The 19,024-nt window shown below is 44.9% G+C and overlaps 1 protein-coding gene across 1 annotated transcript in view; it reads left to right on the top strand.

Moving 5' to 3' along the window:
- SH3PXD2A (SH3 and PX domains 2A) overlaps positions 1-19,024 on the top strand; it is a 182,044-nt gene that overhangs the window by 28,579 nt on the left and 134,441 nt on the right. Inside the window, exons 2-3 of the mRNA XM_009705187.1 lie at positions 4,250-4,326; positions 13,910-14,001. Of these exons, the coding sequence (XP_009703489.1) occupies positions 4,250-4,326; positions 13,910-14,001 (169 nt within the window). The remainder of the gene's footprint in view (positions 1-4,249; positions 4,327-13,909; positions 14,002-19,024) is intronic.

The following is a 19,024-nucleotide window of genomic DNA, read 5'->3' as shown; positions in this document are numbered from 1 at the left end:
TTCTCTGCCTACTGATGCCCTGTGCTCTCCTGCCTCCAGACTGTGCTCCACAGTGTCGCCAAGCTCTCCAGGAGCTGGACTTCTTCCCTGCACAAACCACATCCTTGACCATTACAAAGCATTAGGCTATGGACCCTTCTGATGTGTTCAGCACAGACCTGTAGGCTAATGGGAGGATCAGAGTGTTGGGATGCTTTTAAGCCTGTTTATACTTGGAGTCCATGGCACTTGTTTAAATCTGTGCTACTCTAAGTATGAGGTTATGCAGGAATAAAGTGATATTCAGAGGATACCTTTAAGCTTGCAAAATCAGAAGCTGCCAGATAGACAGTCTCCTGCATGGCTTTATTCTTCCCAGTTTGTGCACCCGCTGTGTATACAGGACGAAACCAAGGTCTTGTGGGAGAAGAGGTGTGTGGTCGTGGACTTAAAGACTACATCTATATATATACAAAGAGATGAAGGGATGACTTAAGATGTCCCCTACAATGCTAAACCTGATACTTTGCCTCTTATCCACATTAATTTCCTAGGAATAATATTTTCTTTAAAGAAAAAAGGATAAAAATAAATATTGTTATCCTGCATTAGCAGCAGGGCTGGAGCCCTGTGTCTTCCCCACATCTCTCTTTCCCAGTGCTGCAATCCTCAAGTCCTTCCTAACATGTGCCAGACCTCCCTTGGCCTGGTCCAGGCCTGGTACATTGGTGAATGAAATATTTGCATGAGGCAGCGCCATCCCACATAGTCTATAGTTTCCCATCTAAGTCTGAGACAGACTTCCCATTCACTTCCTAGCTGGGCTGCAGCATGGTTAAAAAGCCACTCGTCCTTCTGTAAAATGGGGGCGTAGTGCCTGAGGAGGCTTAAAAGAGCTGCAGTAAAATTCAGGAGAGGAAGCAGGGCTGTATGTACTTGCATAGAAGTAGATCCCTTCCTTAGAGATGTGGAAACTACCAAGAGGAAAAGCCAAGTGACACGTAAACCGCTACTCCACCCTCACAAAGAAATTGCCTGGGCTGTTCTGCATTTATCGGCCACTCTGGGACTTCCCTGTTTCACATTAGCACTGCGTGAAATGCTCCTTTCCACTGCCGTCCTGAGGGCTCCTCTCTGGCTGTTACGTGACCTCGCTGCTTGGCTGTCTGCCTCCTCTTTATTTCTTTATGGCGATAACGGAATGAACCCAACTACCTTGTTAGGCAAAGCTTTCCATTAAAGGGGTCTGTGTCCAGTACACCCACTTGGAGAGTGTAAAGGAGTGTACAGCGTGGGTCTCTCGGGTTACCTTTGTTTTTCAGTCCCATGGGACCTCCCTTGATTTCAGAGGAAGACCAGTAGAAATGGGGGAACTGGAGGAAGCATTAGTAACTCGTACTGGATCTGCAGTAGTTCCTGCTGGTCGATCGGGACAGATTTGGACAAGCTTCTGATGGCAGTCTGTCTTCCCAGAGAAGGGGGGAAGCTGGGCATTTGGGAATTTGTCCCTACTTAGAGGTGCTGCAGTACCCCTGGCAATGAGGCTTCTCTGCCCAAGGATTTGTGAGGGGATCCCTCCTTGCTGCCCACCAGAACTGGATGTGCTTGCGGAGTGTCCTTGTTTTTCTTCTTGCTTTTTTCTTTGTTGACTGCTACTCTGTGGTGCTCTAAACTACTCAGCTTTCTCCAGATCTCAGTTTTGAATGGCATACTGGACTGGGCAACTGCAGATCTTCCCCACAGCCCTCATCGAGCCTTTTCCAACATCCAATATCAGAGGGAAAATCTTCCTTTTTCTGAAGGAATAAAAATGGAAGCACCTTCTGGGCTTTGCTTTGTCCTAACACCACAGTCATCCTGATATTTTCCATCTCCATTTAAGGACTGAATTAAGACTCATCATATCCTGGGGTCTTTTTTGTACTCAGTGTTTAATATAACGTTCTTTATTCTATTTATCTTGTTTCTTATGTTTGAGTCTTTCATTTATTATGTTACTTTGAAGACGGGACCTCCTTGTAAACTGTCTTTTTAGGAAAGCTGAATTGCATTTACAGGAGATCTTTAATGTGTTTTAAGTCTTTGGTTCCTTTATGTTTTTATATGGTCACCGTTTCGACTTTCGACTCATGGCTTGAACTGAAAACAGGAAAGGCAGAAAGGGAGAATGTTTCCAAAATGTCGCTTTCTCTTTGCAGTATATTTATAAAAGTGCAAAGAAATGCCAAGATTTCCCACACCAGCATTTCTGTAGCACAGGGAAAGGAACTAGTCTTTTTTCTACATCTACCCCGACACCCCTTCTCCCCAAAAAAGCAGCTTCCTGCGGTTGCGCAGTACAAGTACAGTGTGATCCTAGAGGCTATCAGAAATAATAAGAAATGTTTGGGACGTGCAGGTAGTTCTCCTCATTTACGGGACAGAATAGCAGGAAAGCAGCAAGGTTTTGGTGTGTCCAAAGTCAGTCAGTGCAGGAAGATGGAAGTGCCACCTTTCTTCTCCAGCAGCCTTTGACTAAATTGCTCAAGCTCAGAGGAACGTCTCAGACACCTATTGAAGATTTCCCCTGTGCTCTGTGACCACGTGCCATCGTATCCTACAGGGATGGCTCAGCACCAGCTTTGTAATGAGACAACTACAGGGAACCCAGAGAGATAAATTTATGGCACTAGGAAATGGCTTTACCTTGCAGGACAAACTGTTTTGCTGCCAGAATTGGAGATGGAGATAAACCGCTTTCTCCTGTCTCAAACAAAAGGCTTTAACACCTTCCAGATTAGCAGCTATGGAGGAAAAGGCAACCAAAAGGGGCAGAGCCTGGGAGGGTTTAGAGCCTCTGTTGCTGGTTTGTTAAAGGCTGCTATTTCTTTAACCTCTCAGCTTGTGTAGTCATGACAAAATCAAAGCCACATATTCAGATTTTGGATCTGATTTCATTTCCTAGTCAATTTTCTTATCCCATGATCTATGGATGAGTATTTGCCTGTTGGCAGAAGAAGTTTGGAGCAGGGGGTGGTATATATGTCAGTGGTTTTTTTACGTAGACATTTCATGGACGAAATAATGCTGGCAGATACTGTTTTCTTCCACCACAAGCAGAACATACAATTTATTCTTGTCTCATTACATTAAAAGAAATATAGCACAAAAGAAAACGGGAAGAAAACCACCAAAAAAGGATATGAAGATATAATCCCTTCTGGCCAAAAAAATACCAACTCTATGACATCCTTGTGTGGGGGGAAATTCAGCTCCTAGATTATTTTGATAAACTTTGTTACAATCAGTTTCACACAAAACCGAGCCGTTTATTTAATCTTAACTGCTTGCAGAAATGTCATCCAGTAAGGACACTGAGGTTACTATTTTTTTTACTTTCAAAAAAAGAGAGTTTGTTTATTTTTCTTCTGTTATTTGGTTTCCCTCTGTAGATTTGTAAGGGCTCCGTCACCAGCAGCCCTGTATTTGCTCGTGAGCTGGCTGTGTGGTTTGTCTCCCTGCAAGGGCAGGAGCATCTGCAGTGGGAGGCAGCTGAATGGGCAGGCATGGGGCATAGATGAAGCCTGCATCCCACCCCAGTGATGCTCCTTGCACTGCCGACACAGAGGTGTCAAAGCAGCCCCAAAGTGAAGGGTGTTGTAACAGTGTCAGTCCATTCCAGGATAATGCCATCACTAAAAGGGAACAAAGCTTTTTGCGTTATCTACAGGATGAAATCAGAAAAGCTCCCTCTGCCCCATGAGTCACTGTGGTCCCCTTGCGGTGGCTCACACAAGCAGGACTTTGGCAGCAGTCGCTGAGGTTTCATAAAGCTGCTGCACTCATGATAGTTGTTGGCTGTGTGCTGCAACTCCTGTGCAAACTTAAGACGAGCAGCATCCAGCTGTGAGAGTTGCCATGCACGCTCCTGTAATCACTGCTGCCCCCCATCCTTCCACTGCCTGCCCTGCAGCGTGTTTCTGTGCACTCTGCTCCGAGGGCAGGAGCGGATCTGCTGCTCCCACCTCCTCCGAGTGTGCCGTCCTGTCTGACTTGTAGTGATGGGGGGCCGCAGTCACACAGAGCTGCTCCTGTGTGAATCTTTGCAGCATTGGGACTCCTCTTTTGGGTCATGACAGGGTTGCAGAGCTCAACCACCAGCACTGCTGGCAGCCGTGATTGGAACCAGGGATGAAACTGCATCTGCTGACCTTCGTGCTAGGTGCTGTTGTGCTGTCCTGCATGGCAGGTGATGCCCCTAACCCTCCCATTTCATCTGTTCCCTCTTCAGGCAAGATCCTGTTCCGGAGGAGCCATGTCCGAGACGTAGCTGTGAAGAGGCTGAAGCCCATCGACGAGTACTGCAGGGTAAGAGCTCTGGGGAGCATCTGGCAGCCCTGCTGCATGGGGACTCACGGCCACCGCCATCGCTGGGCTTTCCCTGCTGGGTACTTCTAAGAGCTTCGTCCGTGTTGAGTCCATCATAAGGAAGGATGGTCCTTCACAAACACCACCAAGACTAACAGAGCAGGTGAAAACAGGCCTCTGTTTGTTCCCACGGTCCTCTCAGCATTTTCTCCTGCAAACTTATTCACTATGTTGGTGCCTCATTTACTCAGTAAAGGCTGTAAGCCTTATCTGCCCTGAATGTGGATTTTATTTCTACATCAGCCTTGATGAATGCAGGAGTTGAGCAGGCAGAGAGGCTCAACTCAGATGGTGTTTCCTCCTGTTCCCTGCTCATCTGTCCCCCAGTTCCGCAGCAAGGGACAGTGCTGGCTGGTGCAGCACTGGGGGTGGACCGTTGGCTTCCAGTTGTGCTTCTCCTGATGGAGAAGCCTGGAAATTTATTGCAGGGCAGAAAAGCACAGCTGTGCTGAGAAGAAGGTTAAGTCACCTAATCTTTCCTTTCTAGCTTAAAGTTTATGATTTGATGATAATTAATCCTCTGACAGTAGATTAAAAGTAATTTCTAAGCAGGGCAGATACCCAGTTTTTGTATAGGTATCGGGTGTGTCAGTCAGCACATGATTTAAACCCCAGACTTCCTTTCTTATTTCCTCTGGGGTTTTCTTTCCATTTTTAGAAAGTCAGAGGAGCAGGTGGAGGGGAAAAAATACATTCCCAAGAACTTCTCCAGTCAGACATTTGCTCGTCCAAAATTGGGAACAGATCACCAAAGTGCCAGAGGCATGGGGTCAGTGAAACTCATGCCATCTGGACCCTCGGGGCGAGGAAGCTGCGATTAAAGTCTTATCTCATGAGATCAGTCTTTCTTGCGCGACAATTAACACACTGTCTTCCTGCTGGCGGCCGAATGGCTCTCTTTAAAATATGTAGGGTCTTACTGCGTCCCCAGCAGCCCTCCTTCAGACAGGAACTGCCGGCGACGTGAGCGGTGAGGGCTGATGTCAGGGTTCACCCAGCAGATGCGCAGTGGAGAAAGTGGTGACTTATGCCGGGGGGCAGCTGCTTCTCTGGGACCCCTTTGTCTGTGCCCCAGACAGACGCGGCCTGACCCAGCCGGCCCCGCCAGTGCCCCGCCAGTCATGGCCAAGGGATGTGTTGTGGCGTCGGCCGCCAGCACATTCGTTGACACTACAGCGCTGTGATTGCTCTCCTCCTCCTTGCTTCCTTTTTTCTCTCCTGGAGACTCTGGCTCAGTTCGCTCTGGTTCAGATGATATGGGGCAGATCTGTTGCTGCTGCCCAGCACAGACACGGCTGGATGCTTCCCCAAAGCCAAGCTGTTTACTTAACCTATTTATTAACAGGCACTACTTTTATGAGCGTAGACCCAGCCGTGCTGGGTTAGCCCCGTTTCCCCAAGCCCAGTGTTTCCTGTCTCCAGCAGCAGCCACCGTGGTGCCCAGCACTGAGTATGACAAACCTATAGTGGCTTCTCCACAATATTATCCCAGTTTCCAGTGATCTCTGGCTCATAAATTTCTTGTGCCTGATGTAGTGTCTTTTTATTTCATTTACAGTTTACTGTAATTTGTATTTAATTTGCCTCTGTACTTCACAGTAGAAGATGTTTCTATCTGGATGGCATTGGAGAGCGAGACTCATAGTCACTGAAAAGCTTGAGCAGGCATTGCATCTCATGTCTGTGTGAGTGCTTCAAGAGGGCTACATCCTGCTTAGTGTCTTTCTGCATCGGGTGTCAGGTCTTCAAGGAAAGAAGGCCCCGGCTAATTCATCCATCCCCCTGGGATGTATCTTGTTGGAGCATATATGGCCGCGGTGGTGCCTGAACAGTCTGGGCTGCAGGTAGCTGAGTGCTTCAGCCAATGCTGGGAAGTAAAGCAATGCCAAGCTTTTTTTTCCATCCCCTGCATTTGACTCCAAACCCATGCCTGAACATTAATTTGTGTCCAGTGGGGATGGTAGGCAGGCTTGTGCCTGCTCTTCAAAAACAGTATAGAAGTAGCGATGGTGTCCTGCCTGTCACCAGGTCCAGTTATGGGCTGATTTCTTCATCTTCTGCCACAGCTTCCTCCAAATTACAGAGGGTAAATGAAGATGGTAGTTGCTCATGCCATTGCCTGGCACAGGACGTACCCATTCTTAAATCCCACAGCACACAGTTTACAACCTGTGTAAATAGGGACCTGGGAGTTGCAACTCACACCTCTCCCAACCTTTCTAAGACTGCACGTTTTGTGAGATTAAGTTTTTCTTTTGAATGTTTATGGTTCATCCAATTTGCATTTATTCAAAGAATGATTGTCTTATGTTATTACTGTTCCAAACCTGGCCCAGGGTATTAAAGCCCATAAGGCTGACAATAATGATGAAAATCAGGCACTGAACTTCAAAGGTACAAAGAATTTAGGGAAACAGCTTGTAGAAGGAGAGCTTCTTGACACAGTGAAGTCAGTGGTAGTCCTGTTACTGATCTTCAGCAGGGACAGGATTTCATCTCTGGGGCTTAGCAGAGGTTTAAATTCAGAAATGTTTTCTTGCTACCTTTGCTGAACGTCACCACTTACAAGGTTTCTGGGAGCATGACCTTTGTAACCTTACTGTAATCTTTCCATCTCAGTATGAAGTTAACCAGGAATGACAGAAAGCTGTGAACTGGGAACAGAAAATTAGGCAGTCGGTCTGAACCAGAATGGCCTCACTTCACCAACCTAAACCAGACACAGGGTCTCTCTCCATTTAGCTGTAACTACAGAGGGAACCTGAGTGACTTGCTTAGCTCCGGTGAGAACTTCTAGAAAGCTGAAGTGAAATGCAATGAATCCCCTCTTGGTGTAAGAAGGGAAAATGTTTGTTTGGGGATTTTTGCTAATAGAAAAATATTACTCGCTGCTGTTTCCTACTCTGTAGCAGCTACTGGTGCATGTGCATGACTTGAGAGTGGGATCATGCCAACCCCTTTGGAAGTGTTAGCTGTTTTCTGCATTTCTTCCCCTGTCCAGTGGATGTTTTGACTCTTCAGAGAATTGTATAGAACTGTAGAGCAAGAGTGTCATTTTGACAAGTTCAGTCCTGCATCTATAAAAGAAGAGTGCAAAGCTTATGTCCTGTGCTAGTCCTAAAATGGGTAGGCAGACAACATGCTTAATTTAAAAAAATTTAGAGAATTATGCTGGAATGATGTGGGTGAAGTTGATAGAGAAAATCTGACATGGGATAATAAAATGAATAAATGAGACAATAGACCTTTGTCTACTGGAATCTGTGAGGAAGCAGAGGAGGGAGGCAGGTTCAGATGCAAAGTTCATCATAATTTTTTTTCCAGATGAGAGTTCTCCATTTCACCTGCCCTGGAAAGATGAAGCACAGATGGGCCTTGGCAAATGAGTGGAGCAAATGTTTGACCATTTGTTGTTTTGTTTTTGCAGACTGTCTCTGACAGAGCATAGTGATTTGCATGGCTGAGAAGCAGGTCTGACTTCTGCTGTTTGGATGTGTTGTAGTTCCTGCAGCGGGCACAGGAGCAGTGACAGGCAGAGGCCATCTGAGAGTTTGTGGGGATACTTGCAGTAAGGGGAGGTCTGCAGAATGTTTTGTATCGGGGACATGAGCCTACAGCATGGGCCTCCCAACCCCTCACACCTGGGTGATTCTTCATGGCATTCTTCAGCTTAGAGAAATGCTATCACAGAGGTAATAAGGCCAATGTTTTTGCTAAGGCTGCAAGAAACTTTGAAGTTGCTATGAAAATCAGAGGAGTGGGACACAGGGGAAGATTTCCAGGACTTTTCTCATCTGTAAGCATGAAAGTGCAGGGTCTGGATGTCCTTACTGGTAACTTGAGTGAGTTACCAAACAAACTGCCTTTTGCCAGTAAATGTGTGGTGCCCACTGGAATTGGTATCTCTGGATGATTTCCTTCTTAACTATAGGCTTGGAATTAGTTTAGTGTGATTTAAGGTCTTCTGGGCTCATTAGGCCTGGTTTTTTTAATTTGTTTAGGAGTTTTTGCCAATGTGAAATAAAGAACAACTTCATAGCCTTACCTTGCCAGGGGCATTTTATTTATTAAGCTTTTGATCTCCCAAACACACCTCTGGTGTGTGCTTGTCCAGTATGTGCTGCCCTGTGTTCAAGAAGGACCTCTCGGGTCAGTGATTCACAAAACCACAGCTCTCTCCTTATGCAGCCCTCTGGGAGGACTCAGGCCAGCATTTGTAGACTTGCACCTTTGTGCATGTTTGTCCTAATTGAGGGAAGCATCTTTGTGCAGGGAAGCTGTTAAGATGTGAAGTTCCATTGTCATAAACACTTGCCTAAATTTGTCACCTGCCTTCATGCTGTCCCGACTGGAGGTAGATTTAAGTAGAAGCTTATAGGCTTTTCTGTAGTGAGGCTTGAGTACCCAAATGCATGCCATCTAAATAAAAATTAGATGAGCAAGTCACATCAGTGCCAGGAAATATTGGTCATTCTTTTATTAATGTTCACACTGTGAGAGACCACACTTCAAAAACATAATTACCTCCCTCTTGATCTCTCAGTCCTGCCTCTCTTTCAAGGTTTAATCCTTGAACCTGTCAAGACAGATACACAGACATTTCTGTCTCTATCCATTGTACAACTAAGCTAGTGCTGATTGAAGATGGAGTAATAGTTAGTCCTGGTCAAGAATGGAAGACTTCAAGTGAAAAAGTTTCAAAGTTTATCTGTCATTTTTAAATCTACATTTCAGAATCCTGATGTGTTTAGGCCAGCTGCAGTAATGAGTTAATTAATTGCAATGACACTCATCACCTGGAGTAGAGCCTTGCTTTCCATTGCCTTATGGTCTTTCCATGCCAGAGGCCCAGAACTATGTCCCAGTTACTTCCAAACCTGCACTGTCTTTTCCTCCTTCCCTCAGCTATTTATTGCTAAATCTCCTCGCTTCTTCTGTAGTCTGAGTCACCACCATGTATTCTTCATCCATGTCTCTGACACTCAGTGTTTGCCATCCAGCCTCCCCACTTCGGTGCTTTGCGTTGAAGCTTGGATTTACTTGAGGCTCTCAACAAAACAGAAATGGGAAGTGTTTTCGCATACGTGAAACGATTTATTTTCTCTGTTCTGAGAAATGAACTATTTTAATTGCACCTTCCCCTTTGCTGGACTCATTGCCATTCCCAAATGTCTGGCACTAACGATTAGCGTTAATTAAAAAGATAAACAATTGAGAACAGGATACTTAATATGTATCTATCATACTAATAGTCAGGGAGTCATAACCATGCAGTGCTGTCAGCTGTCTCTGTGTATTTGTGCGCAGAGCTGGGATTAACCCTGCTGAATATTAGGGATCCAAGAGCCGTACCTCAGAACTCCCTCATTGGGCTCCAGGGAGAGACAGTTCACCCCACCCAGATGTAGACGTACGTGGTGGCGTAGACAGAGCAGGCCCTGAAGGCGCTGGTCTTTCTCTAGCAGTTAAACAAGTTGACAGACAAGTGTGACCAGTCTCCCATTTTAGACATACAAGGTTCAGTGGGATGAATATCCTTCTGTAGCTACATATACACACACCTACTCACGTGCTGTGTATCTCTACATATATATGTCTGTGCGTCTGTTTTTTCATAAATGTGTCTGCATAAATGCAACACACAGCACTCAGTACATCCTTACAATGCACTGCATAGTTTTATATCCATGTGCATGTATTTTTTGAAGCCTTTGGGCTGTAATGTAGTCCCACAGAGCTGTCTGCAGTTCATGTAACCTTAAGCGATGAACCCCTGCCTGCACCCGGTGCTCTGTTTGCTTCGAATGCCGTGTGTGATGTGCAGCAGCCGGCCGGCTGGTGCTGGGTAAGTAGCCGGCCATCCCCAGTGCCAAGGGCTGCTTGCTCATGCCCTGCCTGATGTCACAGCTTTTTTTAATAGCCTTTCGAATCATCTGCTCTGCGAGACTGTCTGAAACCTGTAATATAGAAACAGACATCGTTACAGGCTGAAATAACACATAAAAGCATATCTCCTAAGGAGTGTGTGAGGTCTGAGCAGTGCACGTCCGCCTTTGCATGCAGTGCAAGGAAACGTGCTATTATCGATAATACTCGGTGGTTGTGCAAGGCTGAATTCTGCTTGCTAGTACTTTTTATCTCTCAACTTTCCTGTGCAAATTCCTTACTGTTTCTGGATGCTTACTGTTTGTAGCTGTGTGCATTTACCTCTGGTTTCCACATCCCAGGAAGAATGTCACTTCCCTGTCCTTTCCATCCTTTCACCATCTGTTTTCCTCTTTTTCTTTACCCTTCTTTACTTGACTCTGCAGTCTTTCCTTCAAGCAGTTGCAGCTCTGCCCTGGAACTGGAAATACCAGAAACTTGCATTTTCCCCTTGCAGAGTGACAGCAGTGTCCCTCATCTCTTCAATGCACTTTTTGTTCACTCGCTGGAACCGCGTTGGACTTGGCTTGCTCCTGGGTGGATGTTGTGTGTTTGCTGAAGAGACGTTTGTTTCTCAAAAAAGTGTTGCTGCTCCCTGCCACTGTCCAAAATCAATAGACCAACTCTGCCTGGTTTTACACCCTTGTTTGCACTTTCTTAGCCTTTCTTAGCATTTCTTACCCCTTCTTAGCATTTCTCACCCTTTCTTAAGGTTTTGTTCCTTAACAAAAACAAGTGAAAATTGACTAGCTGCAGACTTAGCCCAGAACTCCCCGAAGAACATGCAATGGCAAGTTACTACCAGGTGGATTTCATTTCACCTCCGTGCACTGGGCTGAAAATTGCAGCACTTTGGGAGGTGATTCAAAAGCAGGAGAGCCAGCCCTGCCCCAGGGCTGCCATGTCAGTAAGGTGGGAAGGTGGATAGCTGGGTGTGGAAATGACTTCGGCTGATTTTATCCACTGCCTGCCAAAGCCTGGAGTCATGGACATGCTTTTCAATTACTGCCCTTCGGCTCAGCAAGACCACAGTGCTCCTAGAGGTTTCCAGGCAAGGGACCACTGATTCAGGGAGGTTAGATTTCCTAAAGCTTCTAAAGATTTAGAAACATAAATCTCCATGTCAGCTTGGTAGGATTTGTGCTCTTCCATCATTGAAAACGTGCTCTGTACTCCACCTCAGTATTGACATCTATAGTTTGTTTTTTGAGGAGGGTGAACACCTGCGACCTGTAGGGAGGTGGTGATTCTTTGAGAAGGCATCTGATGCCCAGGACCCCCTGTGATAGGTGTAACTTGGGTATTTGTGTTTCTGTAGTAATGATACGTATCATTTGCAGTGCTTGCTCTTGCCTCATTGACTGCACAAGATCAAGCCCTGTGAGATTTCAAAACACACAGTAGTTATTAAATACCTCATAGCCTTTCTGAGGATTAGGTAAGTGTTATTGCTCAGCATTGTAAATGGGTAACTGAAGATATATCCCTGCTGAATTTGATGGAAAGAGGTTAAGTAACCTGCTCGAACTGAGAAGGGCATTAGTAATAGAGCCGTCACTAAATCTCAGCCCCATCCTCTGTTGGTTAGACAGCATTGCCTCTCTATGTAAGTATGTCTCCTGCTTGAGATGCAGATGAATAAAACATGCTTTACTGTTGTCTGTGTCCTTCCTAACATGTGCTGGCAAGGCATTTCTCTTTCTCTTTCAACATGCTGGGATTGTTACTATTCCTGGGCAGTTCCTGACTTCCCAGGGTTAGTCCTGATTTGCCAGCTGGATGCATGTGTTTATGCACACTAGGAGTAAAGGCAGAGAGCTCACACCTTTGTTATGCTTTTAGGCAACATTGAGTGGATAGCAGTGGGGATCAGGGCATCCTTCATTCAAATTAAAGCACTTGAGTTTTCCACCTATTATGTTTCATCCTGTATTAGTGCAGCAACCAGTAGTGCTCTGTACGGATGCCCCGGCACTTGGACCCACCAGGCTGTTACCTGGCTTCTGCATCTAATGCAGGTTCCTTATTGCGAGGTATCGTTTTCTGCTCTATAGTGCGGTTCCACATGACCAAAGGCCAGGGCCTCATTCTTCACAGGCCTGCTGATATCAAATGGATTTTCCTTGTGTTTCTTTAACATCTCTCCACCAGGGAAAGGAGAGCTGTAGATATGGAAGCACTTGGCTTTGAATTTCAGGCCACCTCAAAACAAGACCTCATCATCTAATACTGGAGACCTGCAGTTTCAGAGCAGGATTTATTCATTTTTCAGCTCTTTTCCTTCACATCCCCAAGCAGGAGTGGTCTTGGAAACAAATCTAGACACTTCTAAAGCCTGGTTAAAAATAACCATGAGGGTAATCAACTGCCTTGTCCTGCCTTTGTGCTGTGCCTGGGCCTTCTGGTGTGTCTGACCAAGATCAATCAGATGTCTCATGGGTTAGTATAACCAGTTTGTCCTAATGCGTCTTCATTTAGCTCTGGTACAGTTTTTCATCCACCTTTCAAGATTGTTTGTCCTACTTTCAACTAGCAGAAGAGCCAGACAATCTCATTTTGTCAAACAGGTTTACAGCATCTCTAAGAAGCTTGGTCTATATTTAACCTGTGGTCTATTTTCAACATAACTTAGCGCAGGAGGAGGTGAACTCCAGCCTCTTTTCCTCTCCTGCTAGTCATTTCTGGAGGCAGTCTCAGAGTCATGTCACTTAGAGCTGCTGTCCCATCTCTGTGTGCTGGGGACAGCTCTTTGACCTCTTTGGGCACCATCAGGCTCCAAATTCTGAACAGCAAATTTATAGCACGTTTCTACCTTGCATGTTTGTCTCATTGGTTTGAAGTCTTGCTTTCCAGTGCACTTCAACATAATGTGGTTGCTTCCCAAGTTGTATTTAACTATTGCTGAATGCGACAAGCGCTGCGTACCTGTGCCTTGCGGAGTGCATGGACATTGTTAGCCAGGATGTGCTGCAAAGTCTGCTTCATGCAGAAATATCCTCTCTGCCTTTTTTTTTTTTTCAGTTAATCAAACTTCCTTTCCTGTTAATTTAGGAGCAAATTGTTGTGTGGTTTGTTTTTTTCTTTTAGCAAACTCTGCTTTTTCTGTTGACAGTGCTTAATGGAAAGCTTTATGGAGCACATTAATCTGTTGTATTAGTGGGTGTTGAGTCTGTAGATTTTCATTGCTTGAATTTGTGTGCATTGACATAAAGCCTGTAAGCTCTAACCACATTGTTTGAGGTGCTGTGCAAACATATGTCACAGAGACTGTCCCAGCCACAGAGCACTTATCTACTCAATGTTATGGTTTTGCACATGTGGACCAAATTCTGCTCTTGTACACATGGCAAAAAAATTACAGTGGCTGACTAAAAACCTTTGCTTGTCTCAATTCATTGCATCCTGCTTGACATTTGCAGTCAAGACATGCTGTTTCCTTTGTTGTCAGGTAAGTAGCCAGGCGTGATGCTTTCCTTTTGTATTCCCTTCCCCCTACCAGGACTGTTTTGCCTCCTCTTGTTTGGTAGTTTAAGTGTTTGAGGCCACGTTTTGAACTTGACTTTTCTAAGTGCTTCTCTCTCCCTATTTTGTTTTGCAGGCACTGGTTCGGCTTCCTCCTCACATTTCACAGTGTGATGAAGTCTTCAGGTTCTTCGAGGCTCGCCCAGAAGACCTTAACCCTCCAAAAGAGTAAGTGCTGTGATGGATTTCCAGTGCTGCTCAGTTCATTTTGATTAGCTGGAAGAAAAAGGTCATTTGGTTTTATTACTGCTGTAGGTGTGGGAACAAATTTTGTAGCTTTCCAGTACTACCTAGAAAATGCCCAGCGATTATGAACAACCACGTCAGGTGTGTGGAAGAAAGGGGAGTCAGGCAACCCTCCGACACAATTTTCAGCCGTCCTCCGCCCACCTTTGCATTGTTTCGTGCTGATGGTTGTAATGAGGGAACCTCCCCTGGCTTGTGGGTTTTACCTGATAATTATCACCAAAGAGTCCCAAAAGCATTGGCTCAGCAGCGGTGGGGAAATCCTGCCAGTAAGCACTTGGCTCATAATTACCAGCTGCTTCTTTAAATTTACTCCCGCCCAGAGATACTTAGTTATCTGAAAGGAGGAAGATTGTGGTCCAGATCCAGAATTGTCTCTGGAGAGTCTATTCTTTCTAAGCAGGAAGGCAAGAAAAGGCTGGGAAAAGAGTTCCCATTGAACCTGAAACAGAATTGTAGCCTTTACCTTTAAGCAGACGGGCTGATTCAGGGTTCAGAGACTAATTTATCCAGGGAAAGTGTTGGCAGGAGGGTATTTACAAGCAGCTGTGCTGCCTTGCCTGATATTTCCTTTTCTCCTCCATAACCAAACAGGATATATTTTATTGTGCTCCGCAATAAGATTTTGACTTGATCCCATTGTGTTTTGTGCTGCTTTGTTGCACGATTTGAAACTTGATTGCAGGCTGCGTTACCGTAATTTGCTTTCTCCAGTGTTTGCACAGCCCATTGGATAAGGGGAAATGGATGTAAAGCTTTTGGGTTTTGGGCACTTCACCTACAAACCTGTAGTTAGCCGGAAGGTTTGTATTGGCTTCAACTGTCTGTTCCCATGCTGGCATAGAGGAGAGGACCTTTGCCGTTTGATTTCCGAAGGTTTGTCTCTTGCACATACATGGCTTTATACAACAGGATGTATTAGCATTTGTACTAAAGAAAACTGTTAGCGTAGCTGAGAGCAGTCTCTTTTCTTTTTTTTGAATGAGAAGAGCAGTTTTAAAATCAAAAATCTGGAAAAGAGCTGCTTGCTTTTTTTCCTAGCCAGCCTTGCTTTAGAAAAATGTCTGAGGTGAATAAATACAGTTCGACATTCATTGTTAAACACATATTGCAAACGTAGAAATCATTGCAGCAGGATATGCCTACACTCTGAGACCTGCTGACCATCATGGTTTCCATTTAGGGTCTGTACAAAGGTTTGCAACGGTTGCTTGATCCCACAACACCCCTCTGATGCAAGGAGACATCTCCATGTGCCAGGCAGAAACAGACACCCAGAAGAGGAGTGAGATCCCCAGGGTTATGGGAGAGTTCACCTGGAGGATCTGAAATGGACCTCGGGAATCTACTTTAAATGCTGTTTAACACTCCTGTCTGCTTTCTGTAGTGATACGGACCCTACAGCATTAGGCCTGAGTAAAATAGAGTCAGGACTGGACCTCCACAAGGCAGGGTATGGGGACCAAGGCCCACCCCCAGGCTGGCGTGAGCCATTAAGGCTTTCGTTCTCTTTTCCCTCCTACAAGTTGTTGAGGGCCTTTTGCTGAGCTCCCTGTTTGACAGCCTTGCAAGAATTCTCAACTTATCCATTTGCTCTCCCCCAGAAAAACAAAAAAGCTTGAATGTTCTCAGCCCAAGCTTTGCATCTTATTCCAACCTAGTAATAAGTGTGATTTATTTCCCTGGAAAATGTAGGGCCATAACCTGATTAAATCTCACTTCACTAATGTCTGCAAGAAATTAATCTAGCTGGATTTAAACAAATCCTACCTCGTCTTCTGTAAGCAAACAGATCTTAGGGAAGGTGTCTAAGGTTTCTGCTGGGAGTGCTTCACAAAAGATGTATTGTTGAAACTGAAGATTAGTCTCTACAAAAAGATGATGTAAAAGCCAATGGAAACATCTTAGTGTTTTTCTTCTGTGAACTGAGGGGGAAGGGAGGAGATCTGGGGCTCCCTGGACCACTGTGTAGGGTCTGAGGGAAGGATACCTCCAGGGCGATTCTCAGCCTCAGCATTTGCTGCAGGAAGGAGCACGATCAGCCAGAGAAATTCCCAATTTATTCCTTCATTTTGCTACTCTCCCAAGCCCCTCCAGAAGCAGTGAGCCAGTGGTGCCCAAGCCCTATGCATTCAGTCTTCCCTGGACCTCATGGTCCATCATTCATCTCACTGGGGGTGATAGGGGTGTAGCCTCAGGGCAGCATCTAGACTACCCTAATTATTTTATCTATTTCTTCAGCTGCTTCTTTTAGCCCTCAGTGTAGAGGTGTTCATATATTGATATATCAGCATAGACATGACATTCAACTGGCTGAGTTAAAGGAGAACAAATATTGCCAAGCAAGGGACTCAGCCACCAAGGGATGACAGAAGAGAGTTGCTTGTGCCACCTTCATGTCTCCTCTCTGTGCACAACGAGATGGTCTTTAGTTTCATGATCACCTGCTCTATTTTTCTGCAGCAGTTCAGCCTCATAAGACAAAGCCTGACATAGAGTTTAATTAACTAATTTTCAGGAGTGTAGCCTTAATCCCATGGGCATTTTAGTTGTTGAGCCCAGAGAGTCCATTGAGTTATTGCATGTCCACAGAGCAGTGACTGAGCATGTGCTCCCATCCAGAAGAACGTGGAAGCTTAAACTTTGAGGGAGGAGGCATAAAAAAGTCTGGTTTACCTTGCAGCTGGGATGTGCGGAGAGGTATCCATGCACTTAATTGCTGAGCCATGACTTGTGATGATGCATGGGCAGTAATTTACGTACTACTGCAGTAATTCAGCTGTGCCCTTCACTTCTGTTCCTATTGTCCTGAAAGAAACCAGCGTTTCCCTGTAGTCCCTTAGGCACTTTTACAAATGTGTTCCCAGTTTCTTCCTTATAACTCTTCATCTGCCCTACCCTTGCCTCCTCCCTGCTTCTGTGTGCTGTCCTCTCCAGGTTACGCAGCATTTGGCTTGCAGGCTGCTCCCTACAGGGTCATTTCCTACTGCTGCTGTGCTCTGATTGCCCGCGGTGCTGAGCAGCAAGCAATCCAGCTATAATGAAAGCTGGGCTTTCCCAACACTGTTATAATCCGGCCAATTTGTTCGGTTGGATTCACAGCTTAGGTTTTCTGTTTCCTGTTTTGGTGATGGTCCAGGCTTTTGTGTCCTGTGACAACAGGCAGAAGGTATTCCTTTCAGTCCTGTTAAACCTCGTCCAGGTACAGCAACTTACAGGCAGATAGCTGGAGAGATGTCTCAAGGAATCACAGCGTTTGAACCAGCTGACAGTCTCCTCTGAGTCTGCTCCTGCCAGTGGAGCTAGCTCCAGGTCAGATACCTCCCAGCAGCAGGTTTTCTTCATGCTGCATGGGAGACACCATAGAAGGACACTAAATCCCTCCATGGGATAGTCTGGGAGCTGTCTTGGACCATTTCATGTGGTAAAACCATGGCCTTTGGAAGGGAGCCAGCATGCGTTGGGAGCACTGATGTGCAAAGCAGGATTTGGAGCTCCAGTGCTGGTGTTCCCAGAGCAGCCGCTTCTGCTGCTCTTGCTCCGCTCTGCTGCTCAGCTGCAGAGAAAGCAAGATTCAAACCATCAACTCTGGTACAGGAGGAGCAGATTTGTAATATGTAGAATTTTAGTGTTTGAGCAAATCCATATGTATATAGGCAAATAGCTGGGCTTGTGTCTTTTATCATGCCAATGTGAGGACCAGATCCTGCATAGCTATGGGAGAAGATACTGTAAGGTAAGAAGGAAGTGCATTTTTATTTACCCGTTATTCTAAGTTAAAACACCATGTCACTGAAAGCCATTCATTTACTGGATACTTCTGTTAATAATTATAATCACTAATAACTAAGCCAGAGGTGGTTTCATTTCAGACTTCTACTGGGGATTTAAATTCAAGGCTGAGGTCAGGCCAGGGCTCATAGTCAACAAACAAAATCTCAGAAACCATTTTTTAATGATTCTTTTTTACTAGAAATAACAGAAATACCCAAAGAGTAGGATTAATCAATTAGACATTGCATATGGTCCACTGCTTTTAGGGCTTTTTTGCAGTTAGGTTCAAAATATCACAGCCAGACCACTCATGTGAGACTTTGCTTTTTCTTTCTGGGTCTGGATCCAGTCTAAAAAACAGATCAAGAGCCAAGGATTCAGTTCTGCAATACTCTCCCTGCAGAAATGCATGCAGGCTCAAACGAGGTTTCTGTTTAAACCACCACTAATAATATTAACAACTGAATTTAAAGCAGTGTTCAGTATCTGAGAATATTTTTCATGTAAGAATCATAAAGCAATTTTGAAACAATATGCAAATCCAGGAGAACTAGGGAACTTCTTAGGTATAGAACATAATATTATGAGGGTTGATGCAGAAAATGGACTTAATGCCAAAGGTGCCTTTACTGAAGAAGAGAAATGCTTTATTGTGTTCTGTAACCATGAACTTTACTGATTGTATCTCTATCACATAAATACTGGTGTAACACTTCGATACTCAGATGCCAGGCAGCCACTGCAAAATGAAAGCTGGATTCTCCCTTTATTCTTCACATATTACAAATTTCTGATAAGGAAACTGGAAAGAAGTTGCCAGGGTAATGAAGTGACCGTGTTAAGGAAGCATGCTTTAGTTTATGAGTCTACCAGCGCTGAAGCACATTTCCCTAATATGCTTTTTTCTATCCATAAGCAGGGCAGTGTTTACATACGACTATTTCTGTTTCCCAGATGTACGCTGATCTGCCCTGTAATAACAATTCAATTATGTATTGGTAGAGGGGGAAAATTTTTCATCTGTAAAATATCTATATTTATTCTGATTTGTTTGATATTATGCAAATATTTTCTCTTATATTTCATCCCTTTAGAATTGTGTTTCCCAACACATTTGATAGTTGAGTCTCTGAGCAGATGTGCTGTAAGGAAAGCTGTCATTCTTTTTTTG

This window comes from Cariama cristata, unplaced genomic scaffold (assembly GCF_000690535.1).
Source record: "Cariama cristata isolate BGI_N322 unplaced genomic scaffold, ASM69053v1 scaffold9588, whole genome shotgun sequence".
NCBI classification, from domain to species: domain Eukaryota; kingdom Metazoa; phylum Chordata; class Aves; order Cariamiformes; family Cariamidae; genus Cariama; species Cariama cristata.
Note: the sequence above shows the minus strand (reverse complement) of the source record. Positions and strands in the feature narration are given on the sequence as shown.